General features: G+C 39.7%; 1 protein-coding gene across 6 annotated transcripts in view; it reads right to left on the bottom strand.

Moving 5' to 3' along the window:
* Fggy (FGGY carbohydrate kinase domain containing) overlaps positions 1 to 24,230 on the bottom strand; it is a 394,333-nt gene that overhangs the window by 89,294 nt on the left and 280,809 nt on the right. For all 6 annotated transcript variants that reach the window (XM_026382510.2, XM_026382499.2, XM_026382516.2 and 3 more), the window contains 2 exons: positions 20,665 to 20,726; positions 9,663 to 9,810 (listed from right to left, as the gene is read on the bottom strand). In XM_026382510.2, the coding sequence (XP_026238295.2) occupies positions 9,663 to 9,810; positions 20,665 to 20,726 (210 nt within the window). The remainder of the gene's footprint in view (positions 1 to 9,662; positions 9,811 to 20,664; positions 20,727 to 24,230) is intronic.

The following is a 24,230-nucleotide window of genomic DNA, read 5'->3' as shown; positions in this document are numbered from 1 at the left end:
TGTGTATGTATACCACATTTTCTTAATCCATTCATCTATTGATAGGCCCCTTGGCTGTTTCCATATCTTGGCTATTGTGAGTTGCACTGTTATAAACACTGATGTTGCTGTTCCCTTTCTCTTAATAAATGTTCATTCTCTTTCTTTGTAATTGCATTGAGTTCAACCCCATTCATTAACTGACTTCAAAGCAATAAATAGCATGTCTCTGGACATGCTATGGGAACCATGAGGCAATGAATGAAGGGCATTCTCGACTGCTGACTGTACCCCACAGAGCAGCCAGGGAGAAGGTAGGCTGATGATTAGCATTGAGATCCTAAGGCTAAAGATATAGAACCATCTAGGAGTGTGGAGAAATCAGATGCCCCTGATGAGTACCAAGGGACAGGTAGCACAAATGTGTGGGGGACACATTTGTAAGGCTTAGACAAAGCCTTAGTCCTTATCAGCCTGTAAGTGTTCATTTTTTCTCTTAAACAGAAAGACAGATGGTAACTCTTCACCTCGACTTCAGCTTGAATCTTGCTGCCACTTAGTAGCGGCCTAAACTTGGGGATACCTCTTAACACTTTACTGATATCCAAGCTGAATGTAGATTCTTGGGAGCTTACATAAAATGAATTTTGGTGTGAGCCCAGCGATTTGTGTTTTAGCAAGGATTTAATAATGCTCTAAATTGTGGGAATGAGTATCCTAATTCTTGGTATTTTGAATTTTAGGTTCATCTGCCCTTAAAATGATTTAAGATTATTAATAGATGGATTATAAGTAGAGAATTTCTAATCTGGATTCAAAATGCTCCAAAATCTGAAATTTTTTGAGCAGGACAGACATCGCAAGTGGGAAATCCCACACCTTAAAACTTTGTTTCATGCATAAAATTCTTATAAATATTGGTATTGCATAATAAAAATGTATGAAATTCGTGTTTAGACTTGGGTACTATCCCTAAGATATTTCATTATTTATATTCAGATATCCCAAAATCTAAATCTCAAAACTGAAACACTTCCAGTCCCAACGACTTCAGATAAAGGATACTTAACCTGTGGTAATTCAGTTAATTTTTTTCCTTCCTAGTTGTTAAAAGCATTGATGTGATTATACACGTTAGTCAGAAAAAAGGGCTTAGGGATAGTTTCCCAAGGGGTCCCTAAAGAATACAAGAGACAAGTAAAGAGGATTCCCAGTCCTGAGGTTTTTCTAGGGTCATCGGAGCTTGATGGGGTTATCCAAGGCTCAGGGGAATTTGTTGAAAGCTTTCTAGAACACAATGGAGCAGCAAAAATGCCCTGCTTGCTCAGTCAATAATGAAGGTGGAACTGATGGACAAGGCAATGAGGAAGATCAGAGAAAGATTTATAGAAGGGAGGAGAGAGATTGAAGGCCAGGTCTGAAACAATCCAGCAGCCTACAAGAGAAAGGGGGACAAATCTCCACAGGGATGTTGAGAGGATTCAGTAAGTGTCAGGAGTCCCGGCTAACACTTGGCATTGCCTAAAACTAATCCATATTTGGGGGACTGCAGATGAATGCGCTACTACAATGTGGAATTCTAAAGAGGTCCGAAAGATTCCTGTCCCTTGGTTACTCATATACTAATCTAGGCACAGCTATAAAGAAACATGGCAGATGGAATTAGTTATTAGCCAGTGACCTTAAAAAAGGAAGATTATCCAGTTGTACTCACAATAACTACACATGAATCTTTTAAAGCATAAGAGGAAGGCAAAAGCATCCATCAAGAGATCAGATAGAAGAGTGAGGCAGAAAGGAAAACCAGAGAGGTTGAAAGCATGAGAAGGATTTGACCCACCACTGATGGGTTTGAGGGTGAAGGCACTGGGTGATGAGACCAGGAATATCAGGAGCCTCTGGATGCTGAGAAGGACTCCTGGCTGACATTCAGCAAGGAAACAGGGACCTTGGTCCTTCAACGGCTGGTACTAAATATGGCCAACAACTTGAATGCGTTTGAAAGCAGATTCTTCCCAGAACCTTCCAGTAGGAGTCTCTGGTTATGGTCTTGTGAAAACTCGAGCAGGAAAACCAGTTGAGCCCACATGGATTTCTGACCCATGGAAGTATGTGATAATCAATATAAACTGCAAATTTGTAGTAGTTCATTAAAACAGCAATGGGCAACTAATGCACACACTAAGTATGAATGATGGGCTGAAGTTTTCACAACCTGTTCTGTTGGTGAATCCTACACCACACATCAGTCCATTTTCTGTTTGCCTCCTGCACCAGACACGTCATGCTTTGTTTTCCCTTTATCTGAGACTCTAAGTTTAAGCCATTTTGATGTGCTCATGCACCAGTATTCCAAAGCTGCTCTCTACAACTCTCCTGTCCAGACTTGCTGCTGTCTGAATGCCAGCTTGCTTTGAGTCTGAATGCCAGCCTGGATCTCATTCTTGGTCTTCTTTCTTCAGTTTCTTCCCACTGTTTATCTCCTGTACCTTCCCAGTGGATTTCACCTGATTCCCCTCTCAGCCTTCTGTCATGCTACTCTGCCTTGTAGGAGATTCCTGTCCATCCACACTCTTCCTTTTGGTTTACTTATTTGCTGTATATAGGAAAGGCAATAAGAAAAAAAAATAGCAATAAGAAACAAAAGTCTGACTCGGTGATATAATTTAAAAGTCACTAAAATGAGGAAGAAATATGATAGGCACTTTGAAAACAGAGAAGAGGGATTGAGGAAACACAAAGTTCTAGTTCCTTTTCTTTTTAACTATTTTTTCTTTCTCCAAAGAATGTCAGTGATTCACGTTTGAACTGACTGTTTTCTAATCTACTCTTTTCTCCTCTGGGTAAATTACTTAAATTCCCTAAGCCTCAGTTTCTCTCTTCTTTTAAATGGGGTAACAATATTATCTCACCAGGTGATTATGAATGTGGGTTATGATACATGTGAAATAACTTCATGTCAGGTCCCTTAAATTGGCCTTATTATAAATCACAACCAATCGGTCACTTCAAAAATAAAGCATATGATGAGAAAACCAGTTAAATGACACTGAGGACACTAGTCTTTGTCACACTATTTGAGTTTTCATGAGCAAACAATAATAAAAAATGGTTGAATAAAACAGTGTTAAATAACAACAAAACAGTAACCAACTCATATGTAAGGGTCTTCCTGTTCTCAAGACTTACAAAGATATCATTCAAGAGCTTCTCCAGTTGGCTCAGCAGCTTCTGTCTCTATCATCTATCTCCTTATCAGAAGACAACATAGGGGTACAACCTCTGGCCTCTCCTGAGCTTGCACAGATACTCAGCTGAGTTGCTGACTTCATCCATATCTGAATCTGTTAGCAAGCATCAGGCTAGGATTTGGTGTCTTAGGAATGGGCTATGACCTTCTTTCCTAACTCTCAACCCACCATTGGCACACTTGCTCTGAAGACCAATGGAACAGCACAGTCTCTCCAGAGTTTTAGTCATGTATGGGCCAACTTTCAAATCACAGTTCTTCAGAGAACCAGAAAATAACTTTTAGTTCTGGGTAGTGAAAAACCTCCAAAATGAGGCAGAGAAAAACATTTCAACCAATGATGAATACAGTATTTGGTGTGTTTCCATGCCCTGCTCTGTGTCCAAAGCAATTTACTTCTTTGAATGAGTATTTTGGGAAAGAATTAAAATAAGCAAATAAACCAACAACAACAAAACCCCTACCACCACAATAAAGAGGTAATAATAATCTGTGACTAAAAACTAATTTCATATACAAGGAGGAAAGCACATTTTCAAAATTACTACCACATTAGCTGTATGGTAGGGTCCATCAGATTTGAGATGCTTCTTGAATTGGACAGAAAATGAGGACAGGATTCTACTACAGAGATAAATATCCAGACCCGCATGAAAAATGCTTCGTGGGATGGACTAGGGGTCTTCAGCTTCCTAGCTGATTTTGTGACTGGTGATGTCAGTGGCTGGTGAGTTCAGTTAGTTCCAGGGCTAAGAGGGGTTCCTACAGCTGCAGGCCAAAGGTTCAAAGGACATGCAAGTAGGTGTTACCAGGCAGAAGCTACAGGAAAACACATTAGTTGTTGTGTGCCTGTCACTGGACCAACATCTCTTGGTTTGACAGTGACCCGGCAAAGAAACTTGGCTTGCTCCACCTTTGATGTATGTGCTGACCTCACAGAGCTAACATGCAAATGTCACACACTGGTATGTTTTCGAACTAAGATGTAAATAGGTCCAATTTCAACATGTGAGTTTTCTTTACTTCTTTAGAATGGTGAAAACCATATAACCACTCATTCAAAATAAGAATAGTCACACACACACCCACCCCTAAGATTTGTAATCACTCCTAATGGTGAGTATTGGCCTCCATATCATGTATGACCATGTCCTTTCTTTACTTCAAAAGCATGTATTTCTTTTGTCTTGATTTAAAGAAGCTGGAATTACCAGTGTCAAATGTTTGGATACTAGGAGTTATTACTTATGCTTCTCCTTTTTTTGGATGATGGTATGTGTAGCTTTAACCTTCCATACCTTATTTATCAACTGAAAGGGACAATACTTACCTAAGAAGCTAATTAGTCCAGGTATCCTATTAAGCTGATCACCCCTATTTCTACTATCTCTTTTTAGCCAGGTGCTACAGATTGATACTATTATCACCAAAGGAAAACCAAACAACTGGTGACACAGGAAGACAACTGTTGCCAGAAGGAAAAGATTCTATTTAGGGGGAAGATTCTTGGGTTGGGTCCTGTGCTTGCGTATGAGGGTAGGCATCAAAGTGGAAGACCTCAGAGTAGGGTCAAATCTGGAGTGGTAAATAACTTCAAATCTGAGTCAGTGAGGTTGGAAAGAAAGCCTAGAGACATTCCCAGGAGGAAACCACAGCTAAGACCAGGGTTAGAATAAAAATGGGTGGAAAAGTGACAAGTTGATGATGAGACCAAAGGAGCAAGGTCAAGGCCAAGAAGAGTGGTTCAGTATCAAACTATGTGTGGTGCATCTGTTGGAACTCCTTTTATCATCCTAGTTGCATTCCGCAAAGTCCAGAGTTATGAGTTCAGGTAGACTCATGAAGCTGTGCATCCTAAAAATCAGGATTCATATTTCTATTGAAGCTCTGCCTCTCCTTTGCATTGTGACCTTGGGCAGCAGCTTTCATTATTCACTTGGTAAATGATTGTAATAACTGACTGAAAGGCAATTATTTGATTTCAGGTGCTGTTGAGATTTTTAAAAAACACACAAATAAGCCATAGACTCTACCCTCAAAATGTTTTTCTAATATATTAAATTTTAAAAAAATGCTATGCCTTATGACAACTCTGATCTTCTTTTCATCCATGAAAATTATGGTTCATACTGCTTTCAATGTAGGTTTTGATTTGTTTATTGCATTATTATTTGTTTTATGTCTTTGTCATTTCTTGTCCCTCTCACTGTGTTGTCTTTTCATCTTAACTCAACTTTTCCTGTAAGTTTATGCCCTACCCTATTTTAGAGAGATATGCCTTTTAAAAAAACCTCTAGAATATACCAAGAAGTTCTCCAATATTTTCTTTTGTTTTCAGTAATAAGTTTCAAGAGAACTTTTTGTAAGTGTTTTAAATGGTATTTCTTTCTTCTTTGTATGCAATGCTTTTCCCTGTGGGGCTCACTTTATTATATTTTAAAATCCACCCCAATTAGGAGCTAGGCCTATTCAGTATTTCCCAGAACACAGGACACATGATTCACTCTCAGCCCCATTCACTGTACACTTGATTTGCTTCTTTGGATCTCCAACTAGATGCCAGTGACCAGCGTGCAGTGGTCTTTTATCTGTGTAGCTTTATAGGACTGAGGAAGGTCACTGTTGACTGACTTCCTAACCTTAGAACAATTCTTCTTCCAAATTCACAGAGCTGTCAAGGCTTTTCCTGTGTCTGCCCCAGAAGCAGAGTTTTTTTTGCAGGAGGCTTAGAATGCAAGTCCTTGCCTTTGATTGTGACTCACACTTCCGGCCCTTTGGCAGCTTTCAAATAGATTGAACTGAAAGGAAGATAGGGAATGTTTCAAGTTGTGGGGGGAATCAAGGAAATTAAACTCACTGTCTGCTTCTAAAAATCAATACAAAACAAAACAATACAACATAACCAAGGGCAGTAGAGAAGAAGGGTAACTGTCCTGTTTTTAGGCTTAAAACAGCTGTGTGCTTGCAGCTAGGGAGCAGAAGGTGGAGAGAGACTTTGTTCCTATGTCCTATAGCATGTTTATCAATCAAGCTGAATAGTCTTCCAGATTCTCAAAGATCTTCCCAGATTCTTTTTGGGAATCTCAAACCTAGTTTGCCTAGTTGAGTATCATTCTAATTTTCAAACCCTCCATAAGTTTATGCCACTTTTACTTCTTCACTGGTATTTTCAAGTGAAGAGAAAAGCTGTGTCAGCTCACCAGAGAGGTGCCCTTTAAAAAAATGAAACAAAACAAACAAACAAAAAACCCAACAACAACAAAGTGAGACATTGGCTGAGCCATTCCTTTGGCTTGCCCACAGGTCCATGCTGCAAGGCCCTCACTATGGAATGATGATGGACACACCCACTCATACATGTACAGTAATGATTTTGCACATTTTCATGTGAACTTAGGACAGATACTTTTCTTCTTTCCATTTTATGAGCTTAGTATAGACTTGTACATATTAGGTATTCACTAAAAAGTGAATGGATGGATGTTTAACAAAGATTTGGGGAGAGTCAATGAATGAAAGAATAATGAACTGGGAGGGTATGATGCTGCGGAAGCAGAAGAGCCCAGGGACTCCAGAGTGTCTCTGGGAACATACTTTCTTTCATTTTTCCCCAAGAAAAAATATGCTAACTGTAATTTATCATGGGTTAAACAAATGAGGAGCCAAATTGTGGCTATTCATACATTCATGCTCTCTCTCCCTCTAGGATACTGTATATACCATGTTTCCTTGGCCCCTGAATCCTCTTCCCTCCTTCACTCAGTGTTAACCTTGCTTCCTATAAGAAGCCTTTCCTGACCATGAACATCAGATCTAATCTTCTTCCATGCATCTACAGAGCCCAGACAGTGAGTGATACCAGGAACTTGACCCCATCTTCCCACTACCTGTTTGTCTGTCCCCCAAATGTTCCTGAGTGCTGTAAGTCTAGTTACTTTTATACCTCTCACCAACTATAATAGGACCTGCATTTGTTTGATGGACAAAGATATTCTCAAGTATGACAAAATGGGAACTTAATTTACTTGGATATTAATATTAGTACTAATCACTTATATAAACAGCATGAATCAGTAGCTATCAAATCCATTTGGTATTAATAAATTGTTCATATGTTTATTTTTTCTAGAGCCATAATGGCCTCTTTATTCTCTCCATGTTGACAATAAATTATCATTAAGCACTTACTATGTGCCTAGAGAAATGACACAGGAGCCAAAAGAAGAAACTGTATATGGTTCTTCCCTCCTGGGGTTATTCTGACAATTCTAGTTGCTCTCAGTGTTTCATGGAGTACTTCCTAACCCCTTTAAACCTGTGCAATGAATATAGAAATTATACCTTATTTTATCTGCAACAGAGCTTGGCACACTGCAGACATCCAGTAAATATTTATTGAATGAGCCCTGAACACAGGACTGGCAGAAAGATATAACATATGATAACGGAGAGGTTCTAGCATATAATTTGTAATAACATTATAGGTTTTGCCAAAAGAATATGATTATAGAAAAGTTTTGAAGGGGGGTATTTCAATGTTGTTCAAAATTGGATTGAAGGAAAGATTTTGGGAAAAGCTTTAGCCCAGAATTGCCTTCCTTCTATCATATCTAGGTCACCTTCTTCTAGTGTTGTGATGCAGCCTGGCTTAAAGATAGCTACTGCAGGGTGAGCCTAACCCAAGGATAGTTATAGAGGGAAATCGCTGCTAAGAACATCAGGAGACATGTGAGATATATTTGTAAGGCAATATAACTTCTTTACAAAGTAAACATTCCAAGATTTCTAGATATAATTGGCCATATGTCCCAATGCAAGAAGTCCCTTTTGGCAGTATATATTTATTCTAATGAGACAGACATTCCTGGAAATACTCTGACTCCTGTGGAATTTCACTTTGCATTGGGTCAACTTCATTAGAATACCCTTAAAATGCTAATACTTAGGTCTCTGGATGTCATGCTTGGTTTTCAGAAACACACAAAAGCTACTGGGAAACTTGGTGCCTGACACTCTGGGTACTAAGTCTGGGTACAATGGATGTTGGCAAGGGCAGGCCCCCAGGCCAGTGTCAATCCAGAGCCCTGATAATTTTATGTGCAACCCTTCTATGTTTTGGAGTCATACTAAGAACTGGTCAAGCTTCTTAACTTCTTTAACACTTTAAATGTTTATCTGTATTTGTTTTTTGATATTTGTCTCTAATTAAGGCATTATTTTTGTACTATATTAAACCATTCTTTCCCCATCCTCTGTTTGTAAGTGGAATTGGTCATAACTGAACCTGTTGCTACACAGTTATCTTTTTCTGCCTCCACTGGTCAATAAAGAGATCCAGTTTCTTTTGTGTTTTATGGGCATGCCTTATAGACTGGAGGCAAAAACTTCTGCCCTGTCCAGTTTTCTTTTCTCTTCACTATGTCTCACTTTTATTTATGGAAGTTGATCATATAAACTAGGTTATGAAAATAAAGTTCAGATCTTCCTGTTGGCATCATAAAAGTATTTGAATAATCTCAGTGAAACTAACTACAAACTTACAGTATTGTGAAAGTTCCTGAAGCCAGCAATTTTGATTCACGGGTCAGGCTGCCACTGTTTATTTGCCATGCATTGCTCTGACTTTCCACTTTAATTTCCCTTATACCTACTTCCAAACTTATTGGCACCTTCCTGGGTTTGACATTCATGGTTCTTACCTGGCCCCTGGGAACCAAAACTCAGCTCTGCTTCTCTAGCTTTAACCTGCCTCAACCATCCTTGAACATGATTCCTGATGGCCAGATGGTACCTGGCCACCTGATCCCACCTGGCCTCCAAGGTATTATCTCTCTGCTTTTTTAGGCAGTTGTGAGCTTATACACCAAGTTCATTCTGGACTGTCCAGAAGAGCTCAGAATCTCTATGCTGAAAGTGATCTTTATGACCAGTAAGGGTGAAATTTATTCTCCACCCTAAGTTATTAATTGTATTTATTTTTACCAAAGTTTAATCTAAAATTCTAAATATATTGGCATAGGCTCTGAAGAACCCTGACTCAAAGCCTAGGTGATGTGTAGCTGGGGCACACAAGACCATGGGTGGTAGCATTTACCACTGACTCACCAGGTGGCCTGGAGATGGAGATGGAAAACATGAATTTATGAAAATTACATGGGAACAACTTTCAGCCACTCCACAGACAAAGAGGCAGCAGTAGCTGAATGTAGGAAATACTACTTAGAGTATGTTCAAGGTTGGCTCGGGAACAATAAGAACTTTCAGCAGATCCTCCCAGGGAGCCCCAACAGAAACACATCTGCAAGGAACCAGTGCACTCTTGGCCTATTCTGTTTCATTTGTCCTTTTTCTCTTTCTCCCTACTTTGATTTCTCCAAACTTTGTAGTTGTTTGGCCTGCCTTCACCTTGGTGCAAGGACTGGCTGTTACTTACCATGCCCTTTAGTGTCAGATCTGCTAAGGGAGACCGGTTGCCATGGAAATCTGGCCAAACATGCAGATCAACAGTGAGGAAACCCACAGGCTCAGCCTTCTTAATCAGATCCAGGTGACTATTCAAATATGCATATATACTCTGGCATCTGGAAGAGAAATGGATTTTGTTTTTAAAAGGGGGGGCAGGGTTGGAGAGCAAATTGTTCTGTAGAAAGAAACCGTTTGTACTTCCATATCAGACCCAGGAAAGTAAAGCAGATTCCCAAAACCTCTGAAAAGAAACTAACCTACCATGCTCTCAGATCACACTGTACTTTCATCAAGAAAGGGCAATCTTTCCTGGAGGCAAGCAGGAAGAGTTAGAATCAGAAGGCCAGATCTAGGAATGGTTTTACTTCTGATAGGTGTATAACCATGAGAAAGTTTTTCAGACCTTTGGAACTCATCTGTGAAAACAGATATCACAATCCCTGTCCAACTTACCTCATAGGGTTATTCTGAAGATCAAAGAAGATTATATATGCAAAGGCTGCATTCTGTAAACTCTACAATATGGTACATATGTAAAGGATTTATTAAAATCAGTCTTTGTAATTGTAATAATAATAATGATGAAATGACAAATGAACACAAATACATGTTCCTGGATTCAATATGGGAATTTGCTGAGAAAGTGACTGAAAGTCATGAATGCAGTTAGGATCAGGAGAAAGAGACCTGATCTCCAACTGTAACCATTAAATGACATGGTGAGTGTTCTTTCCCCTTTTTAAGCCTTGATTTCTTCATGAGGGAATCAGACCAACTCCCTTATTCTTCATACTTTCAGTTGAGAGGACAGCAGAGGAAAGACTATAGTCTTGGAAGTCAAGCCAGAGCTGGGTTTAGGTCTTGTTTCCTCTTGTCCTAGCTGGGAAGTAAGACTTGGCCTCACTGAACTGTAATTCCCCATTCACAAAAGAGGTATAAGGATCCCTCCTTCACTGGGCTAAATCTTACTGCATGGCACAAGGATGAAAGCTGGCTAGCTGTGCCCTCTCTAGAGGGGCTGCCTTCCAAAGTGCTGAATCACTGATCCCACAAGAAAGTAGAAACATCAGTTTGGCATCTCTGCCACTTCCCACTGGTGTCCTTGAAACTATAGCTATAAAGGTTTAACACCTGGCTTGAATAATGTCAGAAAAAATGTATAGGAAATCAGTGTCCAAAGGAGGTTAATATCTAAGAAACTTCAGACAATATTTATGGCTTGCATTTGTAAAATGTTTTAGAAGTAAGGCTCAGCGATTTCTAGTTCTAGTTTTGTGATACCTGGAGTCCCCATGGATCCCATGAAGTTCCTGTAAGTTTTTTAAACTAAGTGTAAGGAAACAAACTAAAGGTGGAGTCTTGCTTTTCAACCCCCCTCCCCGCTTTATCAAATAAAGAGATGTAGAAAAGCAAAACTGCCCCCCTGCGTGTGTACCAGGGGGTGTGTATCAACTCAAGAATATGTATGTATGATGTGTGCTGGGCGGAGGCAAAGGCAGCCCCACCTAATGCCAGTCTCTTTGCTTCTTGCTATAACACCTCTGCCTCCAAACACATCAGGAGGAGTGACATCTGACCAGGACAAGGCTCAACACCCACAGGGCAGCAGCTGCTGTTCCCTGAATCTGCACCAGGCCTTCCACCCATGGTCCAGGGAGGGAGGCATCACCAATCCCCCTCTATAGAGAGACATTCAGAGAGGTGGAGAGACAGGACCAAATCCAAACGAAAATCCTTGGTATGATTCTGAAGTCAAGTGCTTCCTGTATCTTAGGTCCAGAATTATTTGGCAAAGCTCCCCCCCCCCACTCAAGCCTTATTTTAAAATATGCCATTATGGTTTTAGGAAAGGATTCTTGAGGCAGGTGGGCCAGAGCAATATATGGAGGCAGAATATGATCACATCCTGGGTTTCCATCTCCCAGCTCCCAGGAACCACATTCACAACAGAAGACTGGAACATCCTTTCTAGCCAGAAGCCAAGTGTTTACCCTAACTCCAGCCACTTTCCATTTCAGAACAGTGTCAATGCTTTTAGAGTAAAGGGACTTTTATTTTATTTTTTTTTAAAGAAGCGCATGTCTATAAATCTTTTCATTCTACCTCTCAAGGAATCTCAGAGCAGGGCATCTGGTTTCAGACATCTGGGTCAATAAGAACCTATAGGCCTAATTACTATTGATTCGTCATTGTCTCATTTACTGTGGGCCTTTGCAAACAGTGAGATTCATTTAGCCTCTACATATATGGTCACTCACGCACTAATGAGATCCCTGGGGGATGGGGCATATGCTTACCCCTTTGACTCCTAACCTCCTCCCAGCTGTGTGTTTATTCTTTGGATTCAGCCATTCCCCTACATGTTTTTTCAATTATACCTTACCATGTGTGCTATCTGAGTATATCATTCAAAATGAAATGCACTTGGAAGACATTAAAATAACTAATGCACATCATTATTCACATAATTTTAACCTTGCATGATGCCTTTTTTGGTTCTGACATTGTTTCATTTTGTATGTTTTATCAATTCCCTTTCAAATGGCAGTCTGCCCTTCTCCAACTAGGGAATCACATATTAATTGTGATCCCAATTGAATCGTTCTCCCTCCCTCTCATGAACTCCAGGCTCATATATCTGATCTCAGAGAGAGTTCTGTCTGTCCAAGTCCCACTGGGGTATGATGGAAAAAACACTTGCAACAACCATGAAGTGACTTCATCATGTACCAGCTGGGTGAGCAGGCCCATCAACCTGAGTCTAGTTTACTCTTTTGCAGTTAGGCTAATACTCTCTATCTTTCAAGCTGCTAGGAAGATTAAATACAGAACACAGGCTTGATCATCAGCAATGCAATAAATGAATAAGCAAACAAACAAACAAAATAAATACAGAGCCCTCATCACTATAAAATGGCAGTGATTGAGAAATAGTTCACTTGCCTTTGTCATCACAAGACATACATCTTTAGATTTAAAAATACCCAAGAGTCAGGGAAGATTTTTTTTTTTTCAGAATATGTTGCTTACTACCTTAAATGCAAACAGCACCCGTGGAATCTCTCGTCTACTCTTCATTTTTTACAAATCATTTAATTCTTTGAATTCACACACTGCCCAGAAGTATGGTGACCATACTCTCAACCCCCAAATCAGAATTCATAGTATGACAAAAGACATTTGCATTCTTTCCAGGAGTAAGAACAAGGTCTTGGAGAAGAAGCTCCCATACTGTAAGTCTCCAGTTTCTAACTTCTCAGCCCAACACAATATACATTCTTCCAGTCCCCATTCTACTGAAACTCAACCCACCATAAAACTCCCAGGGATCATTTCTGCATTTTACATCACTTGACCACTTCTTCCTCATTTTGTTCTCTTCCTTTTATTTCCCAAACACTCTATTCTCTTGATTTTTCTACCTCTATTCTGGTCGGATCTCTTCCTATACTTGTCCCTTAAATATCTGAGCTCTTCCAGAGATCTGCTGAATTCCCTTGGATGATACCATCCTTCTTTTAGAGCTCCAGTTACTATCCAGTACTGAGGACTTCCAAATATGTGTCCTTATATCCTGCTCAATACTCTCTGATGAGTTCCAGGTCAAATATCCAACCACCCATCAAATGCCTCTTCTTGGATATCCCAAGGCATCTCATCTAAAAATATTTAATCCGACACACTTTATCTTTTCTGACATACTCCATCTTCCTACTGGGTTCCTTGGTTTAATCGAAGCCAATATCATTTAAGCAATTGTCCAAACTACTGCTTGGCAGAGTCATGGCAGGCATCATTTCTGACTTATTTTTCTCTCTCTGCTCCCCAATCTAATCTTTCACCAAGATTTGATTTCTCTTCTAAATATCCCTGTAACTAGCAAACTTTTCTCCAGCTTACCTGCTGCTACTTTACTAAGGCCACCTACACTTGGTCTCCAAATTCATCTCCCAACCTGCAATCCTGCTCACTCAAATGAGGCTTTCTGTACTTCTTCCTGGATGATTCTTCTACAGCACAATGCTGATGATTCCCAGCCCTGATTAAACCCTGGAGTGGCTCCTCCCCATTGTCCTCAGGACAAAGGACAGATTTCTTTACTGGCACAAGATGCTCTTCATGAGCCGGTTTTCCCCTCTTTTCACTGTCCTGTGGACATGTGCTCATTCCTCCCTGCTTGCTCCATGCTCCAACTGCACTTAGCTAACTTTCATTCTCACAACACGCATGCCTCAGCTTCTGAATGTTTGCCCACTTTGCTTCCTGTTGGTTAGAATCCCTTTCCTTGCCTTCTTTACCTCCCCTGTGTCAATCATCATTCTAGACTCATATGTGATGTCATCTTGAGTCACTTCCTGAGCCCTGGCTCCTTTCACTGCCTGTGCTCCCATAGCCACCTGTGCTGCACATAGCCATCTCAGCTCCTTGCCTTTGCTCTTCAAGGCAACCTCAGAGGAGAGGAGGAGCCATCCTGGCATTTCTGAGCACTCTCAGTTTTGGAGAGCCACTTGGCCTCATCACTTGTACTAGGGGTTGGGCAATAACACTCCTGTCTCTGGGTTGGGAATAAGGCGACATTTTTTTTTTAGGATACATGAATATTTAATACCTTTATCCAAGTAAAAAGTGTTCTCCCACTTATCAGCTATTAATTCACTAATTCTCCATTTTGTTTTTACATTCTCCAGAATTTTACTGGGAACTTTTTTCTTCTCTGGGAAACATTACCCAAATGTTTTCATCCCACTCTTCATCCCCCTGAAGAAACTTTTGGGTTACTTTTGGAAATAATTTTAAAATTTTTTCCTGCTGTCTTTTTAACAGTTATTTTTACTTACCTATTTATTTTAGATATACATGACTCTAGAGTATAATTTGACATATTATATATACATGAAGTATAACTTATTCTAATTAGGATACCATTCTTATATTTGTACATGACGTGGTGTTTCACAGGTCTTTTGTCCATATATGAACATAGGAAAGTTATGTCCTGTTCATTCTACTACCTTTCCTGTTCCCATTCCTGCTCCCTTCCCTTCATTCCCCTTTGTCTTATCCAATGAAACTTTTATCCCTCCCCACCCTTATTGTGTGCTAGCATCCACATATTGGAGAGAAGACTCAGCTTATTTCACTTAGCATGATAGTCTCCAGTTCCATCCTTTTACTGGCAAATGCCATAATTTCATTCTTTTTAATGGTAAGTAGAGGAATAAGGAGACTTACTGTAGTGTGATGCTGAATACTTGAATTGCCTGCTTAGAATCTGGCAATGGCCAACCACTCCTTTTCCATAAAATCTGTTTTAGATCTTGACTTGGAAGGCCCTGGACGATCCAAACCCTTTGTCTCTAGCCTCTTCTTACCTATGATTGTCTGTGGCCTGATATCAATTCCTCAGATTTCTCCTCAGCATTTTCATAGATAACAATCCACTTGACTGGAATGTTCTTGCCTTCAGCTTGATAGTTTTCTTTTTTAACCATCCTGACCTTAACTGTCCTTCCATCAGTCAGGGCTTGTCTGTTCACCGTAATCTAGGAGGGTTTTCTCTGATATGCTGTCACTGCCCTCTGTAGCTTCTTACCACATTTGGTCACTGTAAACTTATTTGCAGTTTTGCTTTTACTTGCTGACTGCTGAAGGCTTCCCCTGAAATTTCTGTGTCATGAAGTCAGACTATCACTAGTATAAACTTAGAGTTTAGCAGTATACTTGGCACCCAGTGCTACTCTAGAGGAGTTGCCAAATGGATGAGAGGCACCTCCTCCATTTTGTTCACTTGCAGGTGAGCAAATGGGGATTACTGGGAAGTCCAAGATCAAGGTGGTACAGGCATCTCAGGAGTCTGAACTCCTTCTGGGTAGGGCTTAATCTTACCCACCCTACCAGTTAGCTACTGAACATGCTACTCCTAAAGCATATATGAATGTATATAGATATTACATGGAATAATAGAATTAGAATTTCTGTATCATTCCCATGATTTTTGGAGAAAAAAATAGCATATTTGATGAGCTTCTGAAAAAGCTGCCATAAAAGGGGTTGTGGTCTGAATGTTTGAATCCACACAAAAATTTAAATGTTGAAATCCCAACCCCAAGAAGATGATATTAAGAAGTGGAGCCTTTTGCAGACAGATTAGGTCTTGAGGACAGAACCTTCATGAATTGGATTCGGTACCTTATAATAGAGTCCCAAGTGAGGTTTCTTGACCCTCCACCACATGAAGATCCAGTAAGAAGGTGTCATTCTGTGAACCAGGAAGTGGTGTCTCATCAGACATTGAATCTGGGGCACCTTGATCTTGGACTTCCCAGCCTCCAGAACTGAAATAAATTTGTTATTTATAGACTATCTAGTCTATGGTATTTTGTTATAGCAGCTGAATGGACCATTCAGGTTTCCCCCAACCTAAGTATTTATACATCACAGACATCTCTGCATCTCCTTGAACACTGGTTGACAAAGGGCATCTCAGGAGTCAAAGGGACACAACCTCACCGGCATGCTGGGAAACAAGCATCTTATGACCATCCCCTCCCCTGGTCAATATGCAAGGCACTGGGGTGGGCTATAGGTATGATTTGAGAGTAGAAAATTAAGGTTTTACTTCCCAAATCCACATAGCCCTTGGTTTTCTTGAAAGGATCCTAATGCTCTGAGCAATTTCTTTTATTTACATGGAAAGTAGCCAAAGAAAGGCATTGTAATAATAGTTTACTTTGGTAATAATAGTTTACTTAGGTTTAAGGAACAATTCCAATCTAACAGCCATCAAGAAATACTGATTATGCCTGCCTGCACACCCTGAGCTGTAAAAGGTGTTAACATTATCATGCTAGTTCTACAACTGCCCTCACTCTGGTGAGGCTAAGTAAATACTTAGTGATAGACTGATGGCCCCAGTTCCCAAACTGAAGGACTGCAGTTTAAAAACCCATAAAGGCCAAAGAGGGGATCTGAAAGTACAGGTGCAGAATGGAAAGGGAGAATAATCTTTAGAAGTGAAGTCCGAGGATCCCCAGTAATTGTATTTCCTCATCTAGAATTACATAAGGTGTATTTGAAACTATCAACATGCACAGTGCCAGACCCAGTGCAAATTCTTTTTTTTTTTTTTTAGAGAGAGAGAGAGAGAGAGAGAGAGAGAGAGACTTTTTTAATATTTATTTTTTAGTTTTCAGTGGACACAACATCTTTGTTTTTATGTGGTGCTGAGGATTGAACCCCGGCTGCACGCATGCCAGGCAAGAGCGCTACCGCTTAAGCCACATCCCCAGCCCCGCAAATTCTTAATAAATATTCTTCTTCTTTCTTTTTTCTATCCTTGTTCAAAGGGGAATCATTTAGACTTTAGCAAGAAGTTTTAATGGTATGTGAGAGTTGGCATACAGAGGACAGGTGAATTTTAAGAAACTGAGTCTCATTGGAATTGTGGGAATCACAGATGGAAGAGAGGTTTGAAGAAGAAAACAGATCAAGAAAAATGAGTTGTCCTTAAAGCAATAATGAAAAAAATCTAGAGAAAGTGGTTAAAAGGAAAGAGAGGTTGAGAGAAAAAAAATGTGAGTTAGCTAACAGAAAAAATTCCAAAGGACCTGAAAACAATGGACTCACCATGAGATGACCACTGCTTACAGTGACCTCTGCAGAAGAAAGAACAGACTGGCTTTTCTGTTCTGTTCACAGTCTTCCCCAGCAGACCATGAACTTGCCAAGGGATACCCAGCAGCTTTATTTTCCCCATATTTGTCTATATCTCCTCACAAATAACCTAGTTATTATTCACAGTGCAGGCAGCCAAAGTAATCCTTTTAAAAGACAAATCTCATTGTATCTCTCCTCTGCTCAAAAACTAAAACTGTTAGGCTGGGGTATAGCTCAGGGTTAACGTGTGTGCTTAGCATTTGTGAGGCCCAAGTTCAATCCCCACCTCCAAAAAAACAAAAACAACAACAAAAGAAACCAAACCAAATCAACTAAAACCTTGAAGAAAACCACAGTCCTCTTAGTTATATACAATGACGTGCATGGTATGACCCCTGGCTCACTTCCAGCCCTCATCTGATCCCCTTTCTCCCACTTTGGTCCAGCCACAGTGGCCTTTACAATGTTCCCTGTTGATGCAGAACTGGCCACTGGCTCAAGGCCTTGGGACTTGCTGTTCCTTCCATATCTCTCTCTCTATATATAGATATATAGATATATAGATATAGATATAGATATAGATATAGATATAGATATAGATATAGATAGATATAGATATAGATATAGATAGATATAGATATACATATACAGACACACACATATATATAAGTATACACACATAGATATACACATATATGTATAATGTATACATACAAAATACAGTTACTTAAGGACTATATATATACTACATACATAGTGTAATTATATATACTTATATATTTGTGTGTGCATATATATGTATATATAAAATATATATACACATACATATATATGTATATGTACATATGTGTATATATGTGTGTGTGTGTATATATATATACATATATATATATATATATATATATATATATAAATTCTATCAAAACAAGGACTTTGCTTTGTTTACTCTAGCATTAGATATTCTCATAAGATATGGATTTTAACCTTGACTGTGCTGCCAACCTTGAACCTAGCTCTTGCACATTATGCCAATAGCCTCTCCTCAAAGATCTGATGTCAACAGAACTTCATTCTGAGGCATTGTTAGTTAAGGTTTCATATGAGAAACAAGATGAAGAGAAAAGAGTTGAAGTTACAATCAATTTAAAGTGATCTACAATCAAGGAGTGAAATATCTGCATTTGAGGCCCCATGCAGAGAAACTGGTTGCCAGTTGCATGTTATGGGCACATCTAGTTATTGCTTACATGATTTACAAGCTCACAAAACATTTATATTCAGAGATGGGGCCTAAAAGGATTATGGTAAATCAAGAGGATAAAATACTCAATCTGTTTATCAACATTTGTTTCTACAGTTTCAAACAGGATTTGCTGATGCTAAGCTCTGAGATAGAGGTGATCTACATTGATGTTTTCAGAATGTCCCAAGTCAAAGCAAAAGAGGCTTGTAGTTCTTGACTCCAAGGGATTTGTCCACCCTTTCAAACAGCTAACTTCATTTTAGCAACAGCTCTGCCTATTTCATTCTGAGACCTGAAGTATAATAGGTCACATAGTCCAGAATATTGCATTCATAGATCTAATGGGATACAGATGCACTTTCCTTTGCAAGACAATAGAAAGAAGGTGGAAGAGAATGAATATTGTTGCAAAAACATCTGAGCTGGAGATAAACTTTGAGTCATTAAAATATAAAAATTAATGAAGTCAAGAGCATAGTTGGGATCACCTTGGGAGAGATGAAAAGATAGAACAAGAGGGCCAGGAACCCGGTTGTGATGAACTTTGATGTTGATGGTCAAAAAAAGGACCATGAGCTTGAAAAGGAGTCAGAGTCATAGGAAGAAAACTGGGAGAAGGTAACCTTTTGGAAAGCCAGAGTGTTAAAAGGAGAGAGCAATAATCAGAGCTACCACATGCTGTTGAGTACACATAAAGGGGGTCTGAGAAATAGCCCGTGGCTTTACAAAGCACAAGTCACTCCTTAGTCTCCTCCAATCTGGGACAGCTCTTCAGTATTTATATTTCATAATCTTTTGAGGCCTATTGGCTAATAATTTAGTAGATTAGCTTTCAATTTGGGCTCGTCTGATATCTTCTTGAGCTGACACTGAGTTCATATATTTTGGGCAAGAACATTCCAGAAATGATGTGTCCTTGGTGTGTTATAAAGGCAGGAACATGATATTGACATATCTTATTGCTGGTGCTGTTAATTTGGGAAAGGTGTTGTCTTCCAGATTTCTCCACTGTTAACGGACTATTTTTCCATTTGTATCAATAAGTATCTTGTGGTGAAATCCTTTCACAATTTGTGAGAAATCTGGCTTTTGTATTCTACGATATATTTATTTACTTGCTCAATTATAGTATATATATAAAAGATTTGCAAAATGGCTAACCCATACACCTACAAAAAACAAATTTACTAATCAGAAGTACATATTTTTATATAGATTTATTTTTTTCTTTAACTATTCAGCATACTGTCAAAATATCCTCTTCCAAAGTTATCTGGGTTAGTTCTTTTCCTTCCCCAACACCCTTTAGTGTGGTTATGTTGTTCATTTGTAATACAGTAGGTTCATTTTTCTATCTATCTATCATTGATATATCTATCTATCTATATTCATTTTAAGGAAAAAAGAAGCATCACCATGGTTTTAAGACTTAGCCAGTTACATAAAGAAGTACTCAGAGAAGCAGTATTCTCTCCTACCATCCTGCTCCTATTCCCACATACTTTTCATGTCATTTCTACCCATCTTCTATATGTACCCAATCCCACTAATTTCTGATGAAATCTTCCAGTATTTCTTTTGCACATTATATTTTCTTATATCTCCTTCTTGAAAGAGAATATGTTGTAAACACTGCTTTACTCTTAGTTTTACTTAATATGTCCCAGAAACCACTCCACATCAGCTACTATGCTGTTTACAGGTAAGTAAGGAGACAGACCTAAAGAGGTTGAATAACCTGTGCAAGGTCACATACCTAGTAAAAAATAAAGCTGAGATATGAACTCAAGAAGTTTTGACTCTAAAAACCAGACACTTTCATCTACATCAGAGTTTTTCATCCAGAGCCCTGGGCATATTCTTATAGGATCTTTAGGTTCTCAGAGTTATCTCAGATCTTTCTAAAAATTCATAAACGATGTTCTGGACCATCCGTATGACTGAGTATTTTATAACCAAGTCCTGTCAGATGTATTCACCGTCCATAGGATCTGAAGGTCATGAAACATCCAAAGTGAATATTACCCATGCAGTCACACATGGAAAGCTGTAGGGAAAATAGAGTAGTTACCTGGCTGTGGCCTTGGCTTGCAATTCAGGGAAGGCAGGGTGGCCTTGCACCAGGTGGTCTATCTGAAAGATAAGAGTAATGGGTCAGTTTTATAGCTAGCTCCTCTAATCTATGTTTAAGGTAGAAAGGATACATTAAAAAATATGTTTCTTCCAGCTCTTTGTCCATTGAGAATCCAAGAACATTAAAAGAATAATTTGTTTCTTTCAGAACTAGCTTTCCTTAACGTAGTGTCAACCTCTGGAATTTATAAAACAAAAAGGTTTAAAGAGAAGAAATGAAAATCCCAAGGCTAAAATGGTAGTAGCAGGTAGCATCAGGTTCATGAAGGAGGAATGAGGAAGGAAGGGTAACTCAAGTTCAATGTGGGGGGTCTGGCTGTTAAAAGTACTATGGCTGGGTCACATCACTCCCCCTCCTAATCCAGGCTGTCACCCCAGGGCAGTGTCAAAACCTTGAATTACTCAGTGTGTTTTACTAATGTAGCAGCTGTGATGGAGGGGAAGAGGGAAGGAGTACTAGGAGGGAATCCCAGTTTAAAAAATATGAGGTGCCCCAGAGCTGTCAAGAGCACCTCCCTGAACAGAAAGGTTGTCCCAGGGGAAACCAGGGCAGCTCTCCAAGGACAGAAATGTCTGAACTCTGCAGATAATATCTTCTCATCTGAAATCACACATTTAGGATTTAATTCTTAATCCCTTGGATGGCTCTAAACAAAACAGCTTGTCCTGTGCACTGGGAACAGCAATGCTTCCCAGCTCCGCTCCTCCTGCTGTGACAGCCACACTGTGCTGGGGGTCCCTGAACCCAAGATGTGCATTTGTCCATGTTTACTTGAGTCTCTAGGAATCCTAAACAACCATTCTGAGGAATTTATTTTCATTCAAACCATGAACAGACTGGTGATTTTGGCTATTTTAGAGATAGGCTCTCTGAGCATGTTTCCGGAGAGCCAAGGCTGTATAAAAATACTCGTTCTGGGATCTGGCTCTGGTTCTCACCCGCTGTGTGACTCTGAGCTTGTCACTGCTTTGAACTCAACAACCTCCTTGACCTGTCAGCCTCCTCCTAAAATAGCCTCCTTTTAAAGTTCCATTGGATTGGTGTAGTTTTATGAAAATGTTTCAAATTAACAACTATTGGTCATTCCAGTGAAAAAAAAATCATGTAAGTTTTGAATATTTACTTCCTAGACGTTCAACTTTGGGTTACTGTGATGAGGCATATTCTAGACCCTCAAAGAATTTGTAAACTTGGGAGTGCATCAAGATGAACCCACTGAGATCATTAATGAATAATTAAAGGCATTACTTTTGATGCTATTTTTTTTTATGGGAGGTACTTGAGGAGTTTAGAGGAAGGAGATTTGAATGAGCTTACAGGAGGACATGTGTAGAGTAGCCATGAATGCAATTATTTAGTATTTACTGGATGACTAAAGTACCAGGAACAGTCCTCAGGCTCTGGGACACAGTGAAAAGGAATAATACAATATTTAGTAGCATAAAGTAAGGTAATCATTCATCATTTGGCAATTGTAGAGACATGAAGATGGAAAAAAACGTTTATGGTTGTAAGGATGGAGGGAATTGGACTACCTGCTCTCCTGGCATCTTACAGGGGTTTGATAAATATTTGTGGAATGAGTGTGGGATGAATGAACCATGGAAGCGTACGGCATGCTCAAACAACACTACATCTTTTTTTCTCGGTGATTCTTAACAAATTTCACCTTTGTATCTATTTGTGATGGGCACACATTAGTCACAGCATAAATGCATATTAAATTAGAGAATAAGTATAGTGGCAGAATGAGGGGAGTTGGGATAGACAGTGTATCTTGAAAGTCAGATAATGGTTCATACTTTTTTTGAATTGGAGCCATAGGAAATGACTTGGATTGAGGGAACAAAATGATGAAAAGATAAGGAAAATTTATCCAGCAGGGTGTGCAGAAGAGGGAGATAATAAGATATAGTGAGCAGGAAATGCAGCGAGGATCAGAAGCCAACAGTGGGAGTACAGGGCCCACACCCCAGTCCTTGCCCTACTGCAGTGTTTACCAAGTTCATTTACAATCCTTAGTGTCTAGTCTGTCTCTGATCCTGCACTCTGGGCACTTTCAAAATTATAGCCTCAATATGTCCCTAGAACAATGAAATGAATGAATGAGACCCATTTTGAGGAAAATAAAGCAAGCTTAGGGACAGACTAGTTACAGAATCTAAGAAAATCAGAGTCAGATGACTTTTAAATTTGGAAAAGGCAATGTGATTGTATAATTCTGCCCTTTTGTTTTCTGTTTTCTGGATGCCTTGACATCTGGGGCCTAGCTGACTCTGGAGGGGCAGTCTCTCCCAGGGCTGGCCAACTCCTAAAGGTGGTGAAAAGCTTTCCACCTTTTTCATATGAAAAACAACTAATTCAGAGCCTATCTCTGTACCCCGCCTTCCTCTTGGCTCTTGCATGGGGGTTCTTCTGTTTCTCTAATCCCAGCCAGATACCAGACACCAGCTGACAGCCCTTTTACCCCCCCCCCCCAGGAGCCTGCTGAAATAATACAAGGTGACCCACACCAAGCCTGCTTACTCTACCCTGCTATATTCCTTCCCAAGAAAACTAGATAAAGATTCTGGCCTGAGGTTGTTGCTCCCTCCCTCTTGACTCTTAACTGACCTTGATGCTGCCACAGGGTCAGGGTTTCTTCTCTTCCAGGGAATTGAGAATAACAAACTAGCTTTTCAAGGGCAACTGTCTCTCAGCCTGTTAGCCTCAGCTTAGGTGAAAAATAATAAGCAAGCCCACATTTTAAGATAAGGAAAAAAAACAAGTGCTTTGCCATAGAGTCTTGCTGTCTATCCTTATCTTCTGTGAAAACTTCAGAAGTTACTTAAACTCTCAGAGCCTCGTTTTTGTACTTCAGCAAAACGGAGACAATAAAATTTCCAAGATAGGGAAGGTTGTGGTGAGTGCCAATTATATAGGTGGCTATCAGTTCATAATATCTATTATGAAGAAGAATGGGTATAGCCCCAAAGTAAAAATGGTTGTGGGAACAGGATCCCAGTCCATTGTACTTTTTATTTTCCACAACATTTAGTGGTAAAGGCCTCTCTGATTAACAAAGGACGCGCCAGTTTGTCAAATCACTGAGTGCTCACTTCAGCAGTCTGGAAGTGTCTGTTCCTAGGGTTGACCTTAGAACTTGTGTTCTAATCTCTAATGCATTTAGCACAGTATAGAAGAACATGGTGTCCCACAAGTAGTATTTGTTTCCCAATGAGATAACCAGATTCACAACAACGACTGTCATTGCCAAGTGGTTGCCTCAGATATATACTGACAGAACTAGTCTAACTGCGACTTTTTCTTGTTTCTGCCATCTTCTCAGATTTCGGCTCCAAGAGCAGACAGCTGAAGAGTGGGCTGGAAAGCTAAACACTACTGGGACAGGAAGGAAGCTGGAGATGGTTGGAGGCAGGTCTTGCTCAGACCAAGATGGAAAAGTCACCTTACAGTGAATAACTTAGGATGTTGGGCCCTTCCTTGTCAAGGTAGCATCTGTG

This window comes from Urocitellus parryii, chromosome 11 (genome assembly GCF_045843805.1).
Source record: "Urocitellus parryii isolate mUroPar1 chromosome 11, mUroPar1.hap1, whole genome shotgun sequence".
Taxonomy (NCBI): Eukaryota; Metazoa; Chordata; class Mammalia; order Rodentia; family Sciuridae; genus Urocitellus; species Urocitellus parryii.
Note: the sequence above shows the minus strand (reverse complement) of the source record. Positions and strands in the feature narration are given on the sequence as shown.